The following is an 18,477-nucleotide window of genomic DNA, read 5'->3' as shown; positions in this document are numbered from 1 at the left end:
CCAGCAGGACTAAACTGCTTCTGGTGCAATGGAACACTGTGACGGAAGCCAGAGCGCACGGAAACACCATTTACCTTCCCGCCACGGTGGTACCTATTTATCTACTCGCACTGGCGTGCTTTTGAACTGCTAGGTTGGCTGGAGCTGGGATAGAGCAACAGGAGCTCACCGCATCACAGCGATTCAAACCGCCGACCTTCTGATCGGCAAGCACAAGAGGCTCAGTGGTTTAGACCACAGCGCCACAAGCTGAGTGTTATTCTGCTTCCACTAGGGGAGAGGGAGGGAGGGAGGGACCCAGCCAAGACAAAGTCCATTCATTCTGACCTCTGTTGGCCTCCGGAGAAATACTAGATTAAACTTCCTACAATATACTCCACAAATTTGCACAGCAATGGACCTATTGCCTTTCTGCTCTGCCTCTGAGAACTCATGCGACACCATGCACACCAAACTGTGAGACCTAGCAACAAATCGTTCCAGGTCCCTTGCAACATGTGTGTGGGACCTCAGGCCCTTGTGCAGAAACTGCCTTCTTGACCATTGGACCCACTCTTGGTCTCGTTCGCTCACTCTGCCAGAGTCTGTCTTTGCATGCAGGGGAGGTCCCTAACTCATTGAGGGTTTGAGACCCATCGGCTACTCTCACCTGGTTCAGCCGGCCAGTCGAAGCCGTTTCCTGGGATTGTGGCTGCTGTCGCCCGCTGACAGCCTCTAGGAGCCACAGGTGAGAGCTGAGTGTTGCATTTCCCTCCACCTTTTGTCTAAGGAGCCCAAGCAACACTTTTGCTGCTCTCCATTTTATCCTCTCAACAACCCTGCGAGGTGGGCTAGACTGAGAGACAGCAGCTGCCCCAAAGTCACCCAGTGGACTTTGTGGCTAAGCAGGGATTTGAACTCCTTTTCTCCCAGGACCTAGTTTAGCACTCTAACCATTATTCCACATGGGCTTCCATACTGCTTGCCACTTATCCAATATTAAACTGAGAGGAGTCAGGAGTCCTAAGGGCTGGAGAGCTTTTTGCCTTGATTCCAAGTTCCTTCAGTCTTGAATGCACATCTTTAAAAAGAAATATTGGAGGAAGGATGTGGAAACAGCACAAAGAGATAGATGGCTATCGCAGGAGTGCATAAACAAGCCTTAAAACTTACTCATTTGTCTGGGATGTTGTCCAGGGGTTTGGGAATATCCATAGCTGGGTGTTTGGGCTTTAAACTTACAAATATTATTTCACATTATCTCCAACCTGGCCCTCAGTCCCTGTCTGGCCCTTGATTCTCTCCCTAGGGCTAGATACCCTTCACCGGCCCTGCTTTGCACCTTCCTTGAAGGTTTTTGCCTGACTGGAATGTGCCCTTGAACTCTGAAAATGTCTCTTGCTTGCCTGGACGGAGGACCGAGGGGCGGAGTGTATAGAAAGTAGCCAACTGTACAAAGGCAACATTTACATCTGTTGCTCTCCTTGCTCCTGCCTCTGACCCCGCCCACCATTGCCATGTGGCCCCCCAGAAACTTTCCCAGAAGGGGACGTGGCCCTCAGGCTGGAAAAAAGTTCCCCGTTCCTGTCGTAAAAGTAACTAAAAGCAGGGACAAGATGGTTGCATCCGAGATAACGGTCCCCAGTTAATTTGCCTCCTAAACACCCTCTTGTATTCCTGAAGTGAAGACAAAAACACATCAAGGAAGCAAGTCCTTGAGGTGTAGGGTGGCAGGGAGAGAATTGATGTATTATTATTATTATTATTATTATTATTATTATTATTATTAAGGAAGGACATTTGCAGAGGAGTTAAGAGTGGATCTGCCTGAGGTTCCTTTGATCTTGGAGCTGTTCCACCAACTTTGCTCTGCTCAGTTCCTTTTCCTAATTAGGAGGCGGCTCTTCTCAAACGCCAGCCCACAGATAAATGTCCATGCGACAGCCCCCCCCCCACGCACCCGAGAGGAGGAAGGCGGGAGGGTGCTTTGCGTTGGCACCATGCCTTAAGAAGACTAGACGCTGTTTCTTCCTAGGGTGGGAAGCCACGACCGTTCAAAGTGCTACGAGACTGCTTTAAGAGCAGTTTGTTAAGGGGGCTGAGAGTTCTCAGGAGACAACTTCACGGAGCTACAATTCCCAGAGCTCCCAAGGAAGGAGGGCTGACTGTTAAACCACTGTGGGAATTGTAGTTCTGTAGCAAACTACAGCCCCTAGTAGGAAAGCTGTGACTTCTAAATATAGGGTGAGTATGTTGCTTAACTAAAAGGGTGGCGCTGTGGTCTAAACCACTGAGCCTAGGGCTTGCCGGTCAGAAGGTTGGCAGTTTGAATCCCTGCAACGGGGTGAGCTCCCGTTGCTCAGTCCCAGCTCCTGCCAACCTAGCAGTTCGAAAGCACGTCAAGTGCAAGTAGATAAATAGGTACCGCTCCGGCGGACAGGTAAACAGCGTTTCCGTGTGCTGCTCTGGTTCGCCAGAAGCGGCTCAGTCATGCTGGCCACATGACCCGGAAGCTGTCTGCGGACAAACGCCGGCTCCCTCGGCCTATAGAGCGAGATGAGCGCACAACGCCCGAGTCATCCGCGACTGGACCTAATGGTCAGGGGTACCTTTACCTTTACCTGTGTTGCTTAACTGGTGCCTGGCTACAGCATACCCATTCCTCCCAGACAAGCTAAGGAAAATCCCCACAACACTAAACAGGTTCACACAGACCATGCTTAAAGCGTGGAAAGGAGAAGTAGGTAAACTATCCCCGACCCGATCCCCACTAATTCCCCTGGCACACCACCCACTATTCCACCACGCAGCACAAAACCTCCAGATAAAAAACCTGGCAAGCCAAAGGCTTATTATACCACTTAGCAGACTTCTACAAAAATAACAAAGCCATATCAACACAAAGAAATAGAAGACAAACTAGGGGGCACCACTACCAACTGGTGCCTGGCTGTCGCTGGTAATGAGGCCAGAAGGCCCATCGGTCAGATCCGGCAAGGCAATGCTCCTGTGTTCTTAAGGGAGGGGCGTGTGAGCTCTCTGTCCAAGCCCCTCTGAAGCTCTGCTGCAGGATAAACTCTGCCTAAGGACCCAGCCTCTTTCTTCAAATGGATTCTTTGGGCGGAATGATGAACCCTGATCTCGCACAGTTTCAAGTCTTCCTGCAGCTTCACATGGGGCCCGAGGCTGAAATATGTGCATGTTTTATTGGTAAAAATTAAGTGTTCTGGGAACGGCTCCAGACTAAACATGCCAGTTTGAAGACATTTGCGTAAAAGGCTTTCACATAAATCTACTTTACATCCTTGCTTTTGGGAAGACCAAAAGCATGCTTTTAAAAAAAACTAACAAACATTAACTTCACTTATTATACTTTAGCCATCCTTCCTCTTCCACTTAATTTCCTTTGCCCGAGGACAGGGATGGTTTGCCGGAGACCCTATTCCCCCCCACTCCCCAGTTTTGAAATCAGAAATCTGCTGGGCAGGCTGAACTGCCTACCCTGCCGCATCACAGCAAGGATCCCCTTGTTGGATCCCCCCCTGCAAGGGCCCATCTAATCCAGTATCCTGTTTCTTAAGGGGGGGGGTGGACAACAACTGGCTACTTCTAGCAAAACCAATAAGCCTGGCATGAGAGCATGCATTTTAATATTCTGCTGGAAGCCACTCAGAATGGCTGGGGGAACCCAGCCAGATGGGCAGGGTATAAATATATTATTATTATTATTATTATTATTATTATTATTATTATTATTATTATTGGCAGCCAAGCAACTGCTGCTCAGATATACACTGCCTTTAAACATGGAGGCTCCATAGTCAATCCTTTCTGCTGTGTCATGGGGGAGGGGGGTGTCTTGGCTGTCTGACCTCGCAGACTACGCAGTTTGGAAGGGCGTCAAATGTGGGCGCTTACAGACCGTTGCTATTTCCGAGTGACAGTTAGTCGCATAATGGCCTATTCAAATTGCATAATTATGGTTGATAAGCCAACATTTCCCACTCCCTCCCAACCCCTCCCCTGACTTTTTGCAGTAAGGAAAGTGATGCAGAAAATGCACTAGAAGGGGTCAGCAAACTTTTTCAGCAGGGGGCCGGTCCACTGTCCCTCAGACCTTGTGGGGAGCCGGACTATATTTTGAAAAATAATATGAACAAATTCCTATGCCCCACAAATAACCCAGAGATGGATTTTAAATAAAAGGACACATTTTACTCATATAAAAACACCAGGCAGGCCCCACAAATAACCCAGAGATGCATTTTAAATAAAAGGACACATTCTACTCATGTAAAAACATGCTGATTCCCGGACTGTCCGCGGGCCGGATTTAGAAGGCGATTGGGCCGCATCCGGCCCCCGGGCCTTAGTTTGGGGACCCCTACACTAGAATGTGTGGAATGAGGCTTACTTTGCACAGCGCCCTCCAGCCTCCCAGCAAACAAATCAAGGTGAATGCTTAGCAAACAGGTAATCTGGAAGAGGCTGGTATCTTAAAATCTCCATGCGGTTAGCCCCTCCTCCATCACCACCACCACTACCCAAGGGCTGCCAATAATATTTAAATATTGCATCATTAATGCTACAGTTCTGTGCCCAGACTTTGCATGAAAAAGATATCCGGTTTGATCCTCGGCATCTGCATTGAAAAGGGCAGGTAGAAGTTGATGCTACCGGAGAGCTGGGGAGATCTGCTGCCCATCAGTCAGCAGTACTGGACTCAACGGACAACTAGCCTGCTCTAAAGCAACTTCCTCCATTCCTAAGTAAATTAACCAAAGTGAGCCCAAAGTAGCCACTTGCTAGAGAGGTTGGCCACTGTCCCTCTGAGTGAGTCAGTACTCTGGCCTATCCAAAAGCACACCCAGACTCAGTGCTTCTTTTCGGGGGGTACGCAGGGGTACACATACCCCTAAACATTCTGTGAATCTTTGTACAGTGGTACCTCGGGTTAAGAACTTAATTCGTTCTGGAGGTCTGTTCTTAACCTGAAACTGTTCTTAACCTGAGATACCACTTTAGCTAATGGGGCCTCCTGCTGCCGCTGCTGCCGCCACGCAATTTCTGTTCTCATCCTGAAGCAAAGTTCTTAATCCGAGGTACTATTTCTGGGTTAGCGGAGTCTGTAACCTGAAGCGTCTGTAACCTGAAGCGTCTGTAACCCGAGGTACCACTGTACTTTTGTCCATTTACTGTATTTATTTTTCCCAATTTGCACTATAAAATGGTGATTTTATAGAGTACCTCTAAACATTTTTTTCTAGAAAGAAAGATAAAAGCACTGCCCAGACTGGAGACTCACAGAGAAAACGCTCCATTGAAACCGGATGTTTCCTTTAAAACAAAAACAAAAAAACAACCTACTACTACTACCGAATCTACTTTTAGCTGCAAGAGTGAGGAGGTGGAGGTGTCTCCCATTTTAGATCCCAAACATCAAAGCGCCTTGGAGTTTGGAGCAGCTGGCGCTGAAAATTTCTGGCAAGCTATACCTGGAGCTTGTGGTCAACTGCTTGGCAGCAAAGGGTTTGCTATCCAACATGTAATAAAATCTTTCCTGGCTCACTGATCATGCCCCAGACCACAGCGTCGCCCTGCACACCTCCCGTTTGCAGTCCATTAAAATGGAAGGTAAACACAGGGCATAGGTGAATCTGTCAATACTGGTTTCTCAATTTTTCAGTCTTAAATTCAGTTCTCCATGTTTCCACATCAGCTTGCATTTTTTTAAAAAAGGACCATGAAAATCCATCAGCGTCTTAGTGTGATTTTTCTCCTCATATCTATCCTATAGACATAAAAGCGTAATGCTGTCATCAGACAGCCTGCCCTGGAGGATGTGTAGTGCCGCACCACCGTCTTGGATTAGCAAGAAGTCAGAGCACAGCCCCCACTGGAGGATTTGTAACGCAGAGTGGTTAAACAGTCAATCCCTCTCCCCATGGAACTCTGGGAATTGTAGTTCAGTGATGGGGAATAGGGGCCTCCTGACCACCCTCAGCACCCTGAAAAAACTACAGCTCCCAAAACCCTTTGGGAGAAGCCACAGCTGCCTAAAGTAGCCTGATACTTTGAACATATAGTGCAAATACACACACCGGGCATATATTTCGATCATCCATCCAGGCAAGCAGGGGGCAATATCACAGTTCAATGACAAATTCCAGACAGGGGGAAAGTATTCAAGGATGGTAAGAAGGGCCTGGGAGAGGTTGTAGCCTGGGGAGCATCCTGACGGCGAGTCAGAGAAGACGAGGGGACAATGTTTGGTAACTGACCTGCAGTTCCCCGCCCGTTTCAGTGCCATCAGAGTGCCACACACATAGCAGCTATACAAAAAAGGAAGGAATTTTTCAAAAGCGGGGGCAGGGGGGATTAACAAGCTCCCACAAAATGGAGCTTAAAATGGGAAAGACAACAAGGGGAGGGGAGTTGGGTAGACAGACAGTCCAAGGCTGCCTTTAAAAACAATTTCGAACCTACAGGATTTTGTCCGGAACATGCTATTCAGTCTGAGAGCTACACATATGTCAACTGATAATATCAGTTCCACTCTCCGCAAGTGAAAATGTGAGCAGAAATAGAGAGGTGTGCATGATCAAACTGGTTCTACTTACGTGCAAAGAATGGACTGGTCTTCTCGATCTGTAGATAAAGAGAAAACCCGTATTAAGTTTGGGATATTCAAGAATATGGTGAGTTATTTGGGCTTGGTGTATATATGGTACCCACCATTTCATACAGAAACGAGATCTGAATCACAGTAATGCAGGAATCTTCAAAAGAGTTTATTAAACATATACTAGCAACTTCATACTGGGCATTGCTTAGGCATTCAAAGGAACTTCAAAAAAAAAGTGCATTTTTGAAAGGTTCAGCCCACCATCTTCATTCAAAATGGCATCCCACTGTATCCAAGCACAGGCCAAATCCTGCTCCTTGATCTCAAGAGCCATCACACCAAACTTGAGGGCAATGTCTTAAGAGGTGCCAAAATGCATAGCGAGCGAACACCTTTCCAAAATATACCGTTGGTTATTTATTACACAGAAGCAGGAAGAAAGCCATTTTGGCCAAACCATGCCCACGTGCCCTATATGCAACATCACATACAATGTGAGGTGTGGTGCAGGTAAAGAGACGCCTGGGCTAAAGGGATTTACAGGCACACCGATCAGCTGGTTTCTGGCACTTTAAAAAAATCTCTCTGCGCTGCGCTTTGTAAGCAACAATCAACTGAGTGGCCCTGCGGGGGCACCTGATGTCATTGTGGCATCTGGTGATTGGCATGTGGGCAGCCACGCCCACCTGTCCATCTTGGCCCAAGGGGGACGGATGGGAGAGATAAGGATTCTGATGCAATCCCCCACCCCTGTGCTAAGTGGAGAGGCCAGCAGCGGAACTAAAGCCTTCTGGCACTTATTGGGGCTGTTAGGACAAAAAGCAGGGAGGTCAACAGTAGGTGGCACCAGAGAGCCCATGACAAGCAGAGCAGTCTGATTCTAGTTCTGTTCCCATCCTCCTCTCTGCTGAGTTCTACAAGTGGTACTGAGACCAAAGAGGAGGAGGAGGAGGAAGAAGAAGCTGACAAGCAGGGACACTCCCTGGACCAGTTGGAAGTCAGGTGGCAGGCAAGAGGGAGCTTTTGGTGGGGCAGTGACACATTTGTCCTGATGGACCAACCACCACGGGCAAAGCCAGTGACGTAGCACTGAGTTTCTGCTTCTCATGACTTCTGAGCATCTGGACAAGTCTCTGTGTCACTTGCCAATCGTGTGCATCGAGGGATCAGCAGAAAACCGGAGGGGCCCCCAATGGACGCACAATACTTTTATTTTTATCACACTCCCTAGGTTAGCAACAATGGACATTTTTATTTTTGTCCTCCGGGACAACATTGAAGACAAAAGGTTAAAGATTCAAGTTGTTTCTATTTCAAAAATAGAAACGGACAAGTTCCCAATAGAACGGTGGTTCTTTAAACCGGGGTCCACAACGGATGTGATGTTTTTGGACAGTTCCCGGGGGCTGCCACAAAAAGCAAGAGGGAGGAAACTTAACGTAACAGCGATGTAGGCCAGACTGCAATCACTCTCTCCTTCTACACTCTGGGGCTGCATATACACCTTACATTTAAAGCACATTCTCCCCTGCCCCCAAGGATCCTGGGCACTGTAGTTTACCTCTCACACAATCCACAGCATCTTCATTTTTTAAAAAAACCTACAGTTCCCAGGATTCTTTGCAGGTGAGCGGGTGTGTTCTAAAAGTATACAGCTGGAATGCCAGGCACGGAACAGAGAGCAAAAAGGGAAGCGTTGTTTTGTAGCAGAAAGGTGTTTGCCGCATCTATCAACTGTCAAACCTCATAGGAGCATGGAGTACTACACACAGATCTGGTTATATATCTTCAGGACGCATCCGAAGCTCTGTATGCTTCTGGAAGGAAATCTCTGTGATCAAACTACAGTCGTACCTTGGTTTTCGAACAGCTTAGTTCTCAAACGTTTTGGCTCCCGAACGCCACAAACAAAGTGACTGCGAACTATTTTTGGAAGCCAAACATCTGACGGGGCTTCTGCGGCTTCCTATTGGCTGCAGGAAGCTCCTGCAGCCTATTCGAAGCCGCACTTTGGTTTCTGAATGTTTTAGAAGTCGAACGGACTTCCAGAACAGATTCCGTTCAACTTCCAAGGTATAAGTTTTTGCACACACTTGAATTTACCCCAGCTGACAGCCTTGGAGAGCGTCCTCATTAGACTTTTCCTCAGCTCCAGGCTCAAAGTTCTTCTCCCTCCTTTTAATCCTGCTAATCACCCCCGCTGACAAATTTAATTGGGTGCACTTAGCAGAGAATGAATTCCACTCGGGCTGAGATACGCCAGTGGTCAACGCTAGAAAGGAGAACAGCCCGGGAAATTAAACAGGGGCATGTCAAAAGTTCCGACAACACGGTTGGGGGATGGAGACAAAAGCCATGGCAGTCCCTTCTCCTCCACAGTCTTGTTCCCGGGTGCCCCCCCAAGTGTTTTATGCACCCCAGGATCCAGGATCTGCTTCCATCATGTGACATTCTTGGGTGGACATTTTTTTGGGGGGGGTGTGAGGTTTCCTGGGCTGGATCTCAGCCCGAAATGACTATCTATACAGCAGAGTAGACATTCAACGCAGCCTCTTTTTCCTCCCCAGGTGAAGGCTGGGCTAAATGGTACCGCTTTGAAAGCACAAGCTTTCCCCCAGCATCCCACGCTTCCTTCTTCGAAAACAACATCGTTCTTTTGGACCAACCCCCCCCTTCCTCCTCCTCCAGCCTCTGTTTGCGCCCCCGCTTCCCTCCCGGAGGACCAGCTTGCTCTGCTTAATCGCAGCCTTGAATCGGATGGTTTATCACAAGGAAGCGACTCTGAGCTGGCAGCTTGACCATAAAAGGAGAAAGCAACAGAATCGGGCATCCTGGCCTGCAGCTTCTTGACATTTTATTATGGGCTGGTCTCCCTGAAGAGTTTGTGCATGTTTCTTTCCAGCACAGTCGGGGAGAGGGAGAGGACGGCAGGAAGGAAGAAGACCTCTTACGGCTGCTGCCATTTGACTACCAACCAGGGGTAGATGAACCCGTCCATTTCGCTCCCTACCAGCCTATCCGATCTTAAGTTTGGTTCTCCACCTTTCCCCAGTTAGCAGCTTTTGCATTTTGTGAAAAGTCGTTACAGAAATTCATGAACATTCAGTCAAATTTATCCAAATGTACAGACGTTTGTAAGCAACTTTGTCTCGTATACAAATGCATGCAATTTTACCAGCCCCAATGCATTTTTTTGTACGTTACGTTCGCTAATATATGCATTTTTAGGCACACTGCGGGATGTGCACTTTTACACCCCCTACTTGGCCGGAGAGCCACATTAGAGCGTTCAGAAAAGTGTCCATTTCAAAGGATGGCTGTTTCTTGACTTCACATATTGTTTTGTGAAGTGCAATTAGGTCAGGTTCACCCTTAAATTGAATTTCTGACGCATCCCAACTTACCATGTCAACAGTGGGATGGAGAGGGAAGAAGGAAAGGGACAGGAGCACAAGGGAGTTTTCCAGGCTCTTTCTCTTTTCAGGTGGGATTCAATCACACAGCAGAATTTCAGGTTGCCCAATAAAAGCTGAGCAAAATTTCCACTTCCCCTCTCCACCCTCTCCCAAAAATCATTCCCCCCCCCCCCCCCCCGAAAAAGAAAGTGATGGGAAAATGCACTAGGAAGCAGGTGGTCACAACTGCATGGCACAATGTCATATAATTTTCCCGCAAACAAATCATATTGAATGCTCCACAGATAACCAAAGTTGCCTAATCTCCCAACAAACTCTGGGCAAATGAATCAGGATTAGCAAATGAGCACACCAGTCTGATATTTTTATGGGAGGGAATTGCATCTATAAATAAATACATCTGGAAGGTCATCTGAAATGGTCCTAAAAGCATCGGGCAGTTGCTGCGGAGGCGGGTTCAAGGGCATATCATAAATTTTGGGTTGGGCAAATGAAGCCTGTGTTCTTTTGAGCCTGTATCCACTTTAAAAAGGAAACTGATTTGTTGTGGTTTTGAAAGTGACAGGTAAAGGCATTGCAAAGCATGGCATGGACTAACGATTAACAGAAAGACATATAAACTCTGTGCAAGCAATTCAGGATGAATGTTTGTTGTTACATGGCCTCCCCGGAAAGAAATCTGAATGAATAAAGGCCATAGTCTAACCTCTGCGTAAGCTTTGTGCAGGCGAATCGGCATGAACCCTCAATAAACAATCTGCCTGGAGAAAGACAGCCTTATCCTCCTCTATAAATTTGTCTAATCCCCTCTTAAAGCCATTTGAATTGTTGGCATTCAAAACATTTTGTGAGAGCAAATCCCATAGTTTAACTACATACTGGGTGAAGACGTCTGTCCCAAGTCTCCCATCATTCCGCTCTCACTGGATGGTCCCACTGGATACTGGGATTACGAGAGAGGGAGTTTCTGGAGGTGGTTGGAGGATGGATGGAGACTAACAGATTGAGGTTGAATCCTGACAAGGCAGAAGTACGGTTCTTGGGGAACAGGGGACAGGCGGGTGTGGGGGACTCCCTGGTCCTGAATGGGATAACTGTGCCCCTGAAGGACCAGGTGTGCAGCCCGGGAGTCATTTTGGACTCACAGCTGTCCATGGAGGCGCAGGTCAATTCTGCAACCAGGGCAGCTGTCTACTAGCTCCATCTGGTGTGCAGGCTGAGACCCTACCTGCCCATGGACTGTCTCGCCAGAGTGGTGCATGCTCTGGTTATCTCCTGCTTGGATTACTGCAATGTGCTCTACATGGGGCTACCTTTGAAGGTGACCTGGAAATTGCAACTAATCCAGAATGTGGCAGGTAGACTGGTGACTGGGAGTGGACACTGAGACCATATAAAACTGGTCCGAAAATATCTACATTGGCTCCCAATACATTTCTGAGTACAATTCAAAGTGCTGGTGCTGACCTTTAAAACCCTAAACAGCCTCAGTCCAGTATACCTGAAGGAGTGTCTCCACCCCCATCGTTCAGCCCAGACACTGAGATCCAGCTCCAAGGGCCTTCTGGCGGTTCCCTCACCATGAGAACCGAGGTTACACGGAACCAGGCAGAGGGCCTTCTCGGTAGTGCTGCCCTCCCTTCAGATGTCAAGGTGATAAAGAACTATGCAACTTTTAGAAGACATCTGAAGGCAGCCCTGTATTGGGAGGTTTTCAACATGATGTTTTTATTATGTTGTAAGCTGCCCAGAGTGGCTGGGGAAACCCAACCAGATGGGTGGGATATAATTATCATCATCATCAATATCATTCCCCTTTCCCTGTCCCCTTTCTCCACACCTAAGATGATTTTAGGCACCTCTACCATGTCCATCCCCATTGCTCACTTCCTCCCCCCAACTAACCCCCGCCAAGTGATTTCCTCAGTGGCATAGCGGGGGGGGGGTCACAGACCACGCTACGCCACTTCTCCAGACCCCTGATCCTTTGGATCTAAGGATTTCCTGTATTCTACAGCATACTTTTCTGAGCAGAACTGTACCCAGTATTCCAAATGTGGTCACATCATATAGGTAAAAAGGTAAAGGACCCCTGGACGTTGAAGTCCAGTCAAAGGCGACTATGGGGTTGCAGCGCTCATCTTGCTTTCAGGCCGAGGGAGCCAGTGTTTGTCCACAGACAGCTTTCCAGGTTGTGGGCAGTATGACTAAACCGCTTCTGGCACAATGGAGCACCGTGACGGAAACCAGAGCACACAGAAACGCCATTTACCTCCCGCCGCAGCAGTACCTATTTATCTACTTGCACTGGCGTGCTTTTGAACTGCTAGGCTGGCAGGAGCTGGGACAGAGCAACAGGAGCTCACTCCGTCGGGGGGGGATTCGAACCGCCAACCTTCTGATTGGCAAGCCCAAGAGCAGGCATCCCCAAACTTCAGCCCTCCAGATGTTTTGGACTACAATTCCCATCTTCCCCGACCACTGGTCCTGTTAGCTAGGGATCATGGGAGTTGTAGGCCAAAATATCTAGAGGGCCGCAGTTTGGGGATGCCTGCCCAAGAGGCTCAGTGGTTTAGACCACAGCGCCACCTGCATCCCATCATATATTACATCCAGGGCAATAGTTCCCATTTGCCTGGATCCCTCCCTTCCTGCACTTCCATATTAAGAACATGCAGATATAGAAAGCTGCCTTATGCTTGGCCAGGCCATTGGTCAATTTAGCTCAGTACTGTTTACACTGACTGGCAGCAATGGCTACCCAGGGTTTCAGGCAATCCTAACTGGAGATGTTGGGGATTGAACCTGGGACATGCAAGGAAGATGATATTTTGTTAAGCTACACGCCTTCCCCAACTATTCTCCAGGGGCAAAGAGGCTGGGGCAAAGAGGCTGGGGCAAAGAGGCCAGGGGCAAAGACACAAACTCCAGAGACCACTTTAACCAGGAGGAAGTTGCATGTTTACTCACGGAGCAGCTACATTTGCTGCGTCTGAACTTTAAGCAATGTTTCTGAGCATCGTGCTGGAGACTCACACAGCTGTATATTTTAGCTGTTTAATTAGACTTCTGTGTTTTACACTCATTCGGATCCTTTAAAACCTTCCAGTTGTATATAGGAATTGTTAGTATATCTTGGCAGTAAGTCTATGTGAATGATAGCGGCCGAAACAAACAAAAAATTAAACGGAGTGAAAATTACAACCATAATTCAGACACTCAAAGGAGGGAGCTGGACAGAGGACGCAAAACAGCCCCAGTTCGGAAGCTCTAATGTGCTCAACCTGTTTGTCCGTTTTGAAGCGCCCGAATGCTGACAAATGATGAAACAATCCAGATGTAGGCAGGGGGAAAAGGGACAAAGCAGAGAGGGAAGGGGGGGAGGGGGGAGATGGATAGGCAGAAGCAAAACAGAGACTGCCCATTTTTTTGGCAAGCTTATTTCCTCTTGGCCAAATCAAGACCCATTCTATAGGAGCAAGTTTCCCAAACATCCAAAAGATGAAATGCATTTGCTATTGTGAAAGTTGCCTGCACTTGGAGGTGGGGTTGGGGGAGAAATTTGGTTTCGATTGCATTTTAACAAGAAACAGCCTAATTTGCACTTCTTGAACCAATACGTGAACTGAAACACAGCTCTCCTTTGACATTCACAATTCTCCAGCCAAACAATGTGGATTATATCATGGGTTAGTGAAGGTGACACAGAGATGCATTAGGGGAAATTCGCTGCAAACAAAACCCCAGTTAAAATTGTATGCAATGTCTTTATCGGGAGAAACTTGGGAGAAAACTCTGGCAATTTTTCATGAGGATGTTTTTGATTTCTAAAAACAAATTGTACGCTGCTGCAGAAATGTGGAGAACTAGATTTTAGGGCGGAGGGGGGGGTGGAAATGAGAGAAACTGAAATGAGCAACTTCATCCGTCCCCAGTTGGAGGGGGAATTACTTGCAGAAATATGTACATTAGTCAAAATGGCATAGGAGAAATTTGCCATTTTTCTAAACTGAAAAAGCCCCGTCTGCTGTAGCACAGGGGTAGGCAACCTAAGGCTGTGGGCCGGGTGCAGCCCAACAACTGTATAGCAAGTCTCACTGAAAGCCTTTCCAGCTAAAGGGCGGGGGTGTAAATGCAGTAAATAAATAAAATAACTTTTGCAATTCATCAGGGAGTCACATAAGGAGTAAACACATGCTTGGGAAGCTCAGCAGCAACCCGGGCGCCAGATGCAACAGTCCCGATGGCTCAAGTTCTGGACTTTGTCACCCCTTCAGCCCAGCACTGGCAGCTCTGACTGGCAGCAGCTGCCTTATATGTTGGGCAGGAATCTAGAAAGATGAAATTCACAAATGCACCAGAGGAGAGGCCGGCAAATGTGAGTATCCTGCAGACTTTTAGCCACTGGGAAAGGCCAGTTCAGTGGCAGAGCATCTGGCTTGCATGCGGAAGTTCACAGGTTCGGAACCCGACACCTCTGGTCTGAAACCCCAGATAATTGCTGCCAGTCAGAGTGGACAATATGGAGCTTGAATGGCCAATGGTCTTGACTCAGTATAAGGCAGCGTCTGATACTCCCATGTTCCCAGACGGCAGAGTGGCAGCCTCCACCAGTCCACAGGGAGCACCTCTCCATGTCCCTATTTGCCAAAACTATTTGCAACGCATTTGACCCTGCCCACACGCCTGGCCCAGATGGGCAAAGGGAGAGGAGCGTTCCCTTTTTGAGTCAGATTGTGGATGGCAGACAGTGCCAAAGGATTCTTAGGAATGTTTCTGCAAGCCCGCATAGCCCCCAAGTCATGAAGCAAAGACAGGAGCTAGGGCTGGCCCGTTACGATGCTCTGGGTGGAAAAGGCAAACCTCGGGAATTGGAACAAGGACTAGGAATAGACGGGTCTGGCAATTTCAGTTTCTCATTTTCCAGTCCTAAATTCAGTTCTTCACATTGCTATACCTGCTTCGTTTCTTTTAATAATAATAAAAAAACCCTCAGGAAAATTTTTCAGCATTCACATTTTCTCTAATATTCACATTTTTGCAAGCAATTTCTGCTAATATAGTGCATTTCCTGTGTTACTATCAATAATACACGCACTTTCCAAGAATACACACATTTTGCTCACTTTACCAGTACAGTCATAGCTTGGAAGTCAAACAGAATCCGTTCTGGAAGTCCATTTGACTTGCAAAACGTTTGAAAACAAAATTGTGGCTTCTGATTGGCTGCAGGAAGCTCCTGCAGCCAATCAGAAGCCCCGGAAGCCCCGCCGGAGTTCGGGTTCCAAAAGAACGTTTGCAAACCAGAACAATCACTTCCAGATTTGCAGCATTCGGGAGCCAAAAGGTCCGAGTTCCAGGGCGCTCGGGGTCCAAGGTACGACTGTATTGTTTACTCCAATTGGCAACAAGCTGAGAGAGATCCTTTCCAACTCTGCTACCTCCTGAGATTCCTTTCAATGTGATCATCATCAGAGGCCGTTCCCCATGTGCTACCTCCAAGGGAAGTCTGGAGGGTGGAAATTTGTGCATGGGCTTTTTGGTGGTGGCTCCCCATTTGTGGCTTGCTGTTCCCAGGGAAGCACACCATCATAGTCAGCTTTTAGGGATGAAACTAAGACATTTTTGTCTGTCCAGGCTTTTGCTCCTTACCTTGGGCCACACTGTAGTGTGATTCCTGGCCTGTTTTGTGGCAGTTATCTTTACCTGAGCGCAGGATTTGTCCTTGTTATTGTTGGACGAGCGCTTTCCAGGAATTTTGCTCTGCTGTATTTCCCCCGATGTATTTCGGGCTTCTTTTTTTATGACTGGCAAGCTGTTCCGTATTTCATGGGCTCGTAAGTCCCTTTGAGCCATCATCTTGCAGAAAGCGAGGAATAAATGCAAATAATCATGGAACCCGGGACCTTCTGAATGTAAGGCATGCTCCCTACCACTGTGCTAGGGGTCCTTCGGTGTAAGAGACTTTACACCACAGCCAGACCACTGCTCCATGTAGCCCAGTGCTGTCTGCTCTGACTGGCAACATCTCCCCTAGAGAGAAGGACCTCTGGCGGATGCCAAAAACCGAACCCAAGACCCTCACTGCAGCACCAAAGTGCTATATCGCCCATCACTTTCTGTGGCCTACTTTTGGCCAGAGAAAACCGACACAACATTTTCCACGTGATTTTTTGTGTGTGTGTGTGACGCTTAGAAGCAAGTTACCCAGCCTTACCTTGCATCATACTCCTGTAGGCTGTGTCGGCGATGGCATAAATATGTGGGGGCATCTCGTGACGTTTCTTCCCTTTGTACATATCGATAATCTTCTCTGAATAGATCGGCAGTTGCTTGTACGGGTTTACCACCACGCAGAAGAGACCTGAGTAAGTCTGTAAAGGGGGATAAACATTACCAGCAATGTGATGTGGGGTTTTGTTTTTTAGAAGCCCTCTACATTCCCTTAATAGTCCTTTCCTCCCCCCCCCCCAGCAGAGTTAAAGTTCTGTGAGGGGAGGTAAAGAATCGCTAGCAACATTCTCAACCAAATTACAGTACCCAGAATCCTTTGGGGGGAAGCCATGACAGTTCAGGGGATATGAAACTGGTCTAAGTTAAGAGTGTGTGGGGTCAACCAAAATGATCAAGAGGATGGAACAATGGCTCCCCTACAAACGAAGGTTGCAACATTGGGGACGTTTTAGTTTAGAGGGAAAGTGTGTAACATGACAGCAGACCCTCCAAGTGTCCCTATTTTCCAGGGACAGTCCTGGATTGACAGAAGCCGCCCCAGTTTCTGATTTGATCCCGGAATGTCCCGCTTTTCCTTAGGACAGGGGTGGCCACCTCCCAAGAGACTCTGATCTACTCACAGAGTTAAAAACTGGGAGTGATCTACCCCCTTTTGAGGGGTTCAGGTCAAAGCTGTTGAGTTTTTTTTAAGGAAAGGAAGCCCTGTTTTGGGGGGTTTAGGTCAAACTTGTTGAGCTTCTTTTAGGAGGGAGGGAGGCCCATTTTTGTTTAGGGCTTCAGGTCATAATTCAGCTTTTTTTAGGGAGGAGGAAAATTCTGGGTGAGCTTTCTTTAGGGGTGCCAGTGATCTAGCAGTGATCTACCACAGACATCCAGTGATCTACTGGTAGATCGCAATCTACCTGTTGGACGTGCCTGCCTTAGGACGTCCCTATTTTCATCGGAGAAATGTTGAAGAGTGTGGAGTTATGCAACCCCCGAGCCAAGGAGATAAGTAACTCTACAACCACCAAAGGCAGCCCTGTATAGGGAAGTCTCCTAATGCTTAATGCTTTATTGTGTTTTTATATACGTTGAAAGCCGCCCAGAGTGGCTGCAGTAATCCAGTCAGATGGGAGGGGAAGAAGGAAGAAGGAGAAGGAGAAGAGGAAGAGGAGGAGGAGGAGGAGGGGGGTGTCCCTATTTTCATCGGAGAAACGTTAGAGGAAACGTTATAGAAATTTATAAAATTATGCATGATGCAAAGAAAAGAAAATTTTCCTCCTCTCTCATAACACTACAACTCAGGGGCATCCAATAAAGCAGAATGTTGGAAGATTTGGGACAGACAAAAAGTGCTTTTTCACACACTGCATAGTTAAACGATGATGGGGTTGCCATATGTCCAGGAAAACCTGATCATGTCCTCTTTTGGGGAGGCAACATGCCCACTCAGGCAGATTTTTACATTTTAAATGACATGTCCGTTTTGGGGGGCTCAGGCTTGGCCTGCGCAGCCACACCTGGATCCACACGCCTTTTCCCACAGCTCAAGCTAGCAGCGGCTCGGGCTGTCCTATTTTTTGCTCTTCAAGATAGGGCAACCCTATTTATGGAACTCCCACCTGCAGGAGGCAACAAGGGCCACGAACCTGGCTGACTTTTAAAAAGGACTGGACAAATTCGTGGAGAATAAGCAATCGGTGGCTAGTAGCCAGGATGGCTAAACTCTGCCTCTGCCATCAGAGGTGTGATGCTTCTGAATAGCAGTTGTTGGAAACTGAAGGAGGGGAGACTTCCTCTTGTGTTCGGATCCTGCTTGTGGGTTTCTCATGGGCATCTGCTTGGCCACTGTGGGAACAGGATGCTGGACCAGATGGGCCATTGGCCTGATCCAGCAAACCTCTTCATGTGTGTGTATTTGATTGAGTTGACAATCGCATTGTCGCCCACTTCCTGCAGTTCAGTCAGCAAAGGACTCTTGCAGAAGGAGACTGAATAAACCTCTTTCATTTTTTTTCAAATCGCAGCAATTATGCACAGTGGCAAACAAGTTGATTCCTGCACCTGCAAGACATAGGGGTAGCCAAGCAGAGGCCCCTCCAAAGGTTCTTGGGCTCAAACTCCCAGCAGCCCCAGCCATCACGGTCAATGGTCAGGGATGGTGGGAACTGTAGCCTAACTATATCTAGAGGGCACAGGTTAGCCAACAATGCTTAAGAACAGGCATCCCCAAACTTCGGC

The 18,477-nt window shown here is 47.8% G+C and overlaps 1 protein-coding gene across 3 annotated transcripts in view; it reads right to left on the bottom strand.

Moving 5' to 3' along the window:
- The window catches only part of MYH11 (myosin heavy chain 11), an 82,661-nt gene that overhangs the window by 55,288 nt on the left and 8,896 nt on the right, over positions 1-18,477 (bottom strand). For all 3 annotated transcript variants that reach the window (XM_035132124.2, XM_035132125.2, XM_035132126.2), the window contains exons 3-4: positions 16,238-16,394; positions 6,600-6,627 (exon numbers count right to left, since the gene is read on the bottom strand). In XM_035132124.2, coding sequence (XP_034988015.1) covers positions 6,600-6,627; positions 16,238-16,394 — 185 coding nt within the window. The remainder of the gene's footprint in view (positions 1-6,599; positions 6,628-16,237; positions 16,395-18,477) is intronic.

The sequence above is a fragment of the Zootoca vivipara genome, chromosome 14 (genome assembly GCF_963506605.1).
Source record: "Zootoca vivipara chromosome 14, rZooViv1.1, whole genome shotgun sequence".
Classification (NCBI taxonomy): Eukaryota; Metazoa; Chordata; class Lepidosauria; order Squamata; family Lacertidae; genus Zootoca; species Zootoca vivipara.
The sequence above is the reverse complement of the archived record's forward strand: the minus strand, read 5'-3'. Positions and strand labels throughout refer to the sequence as shown.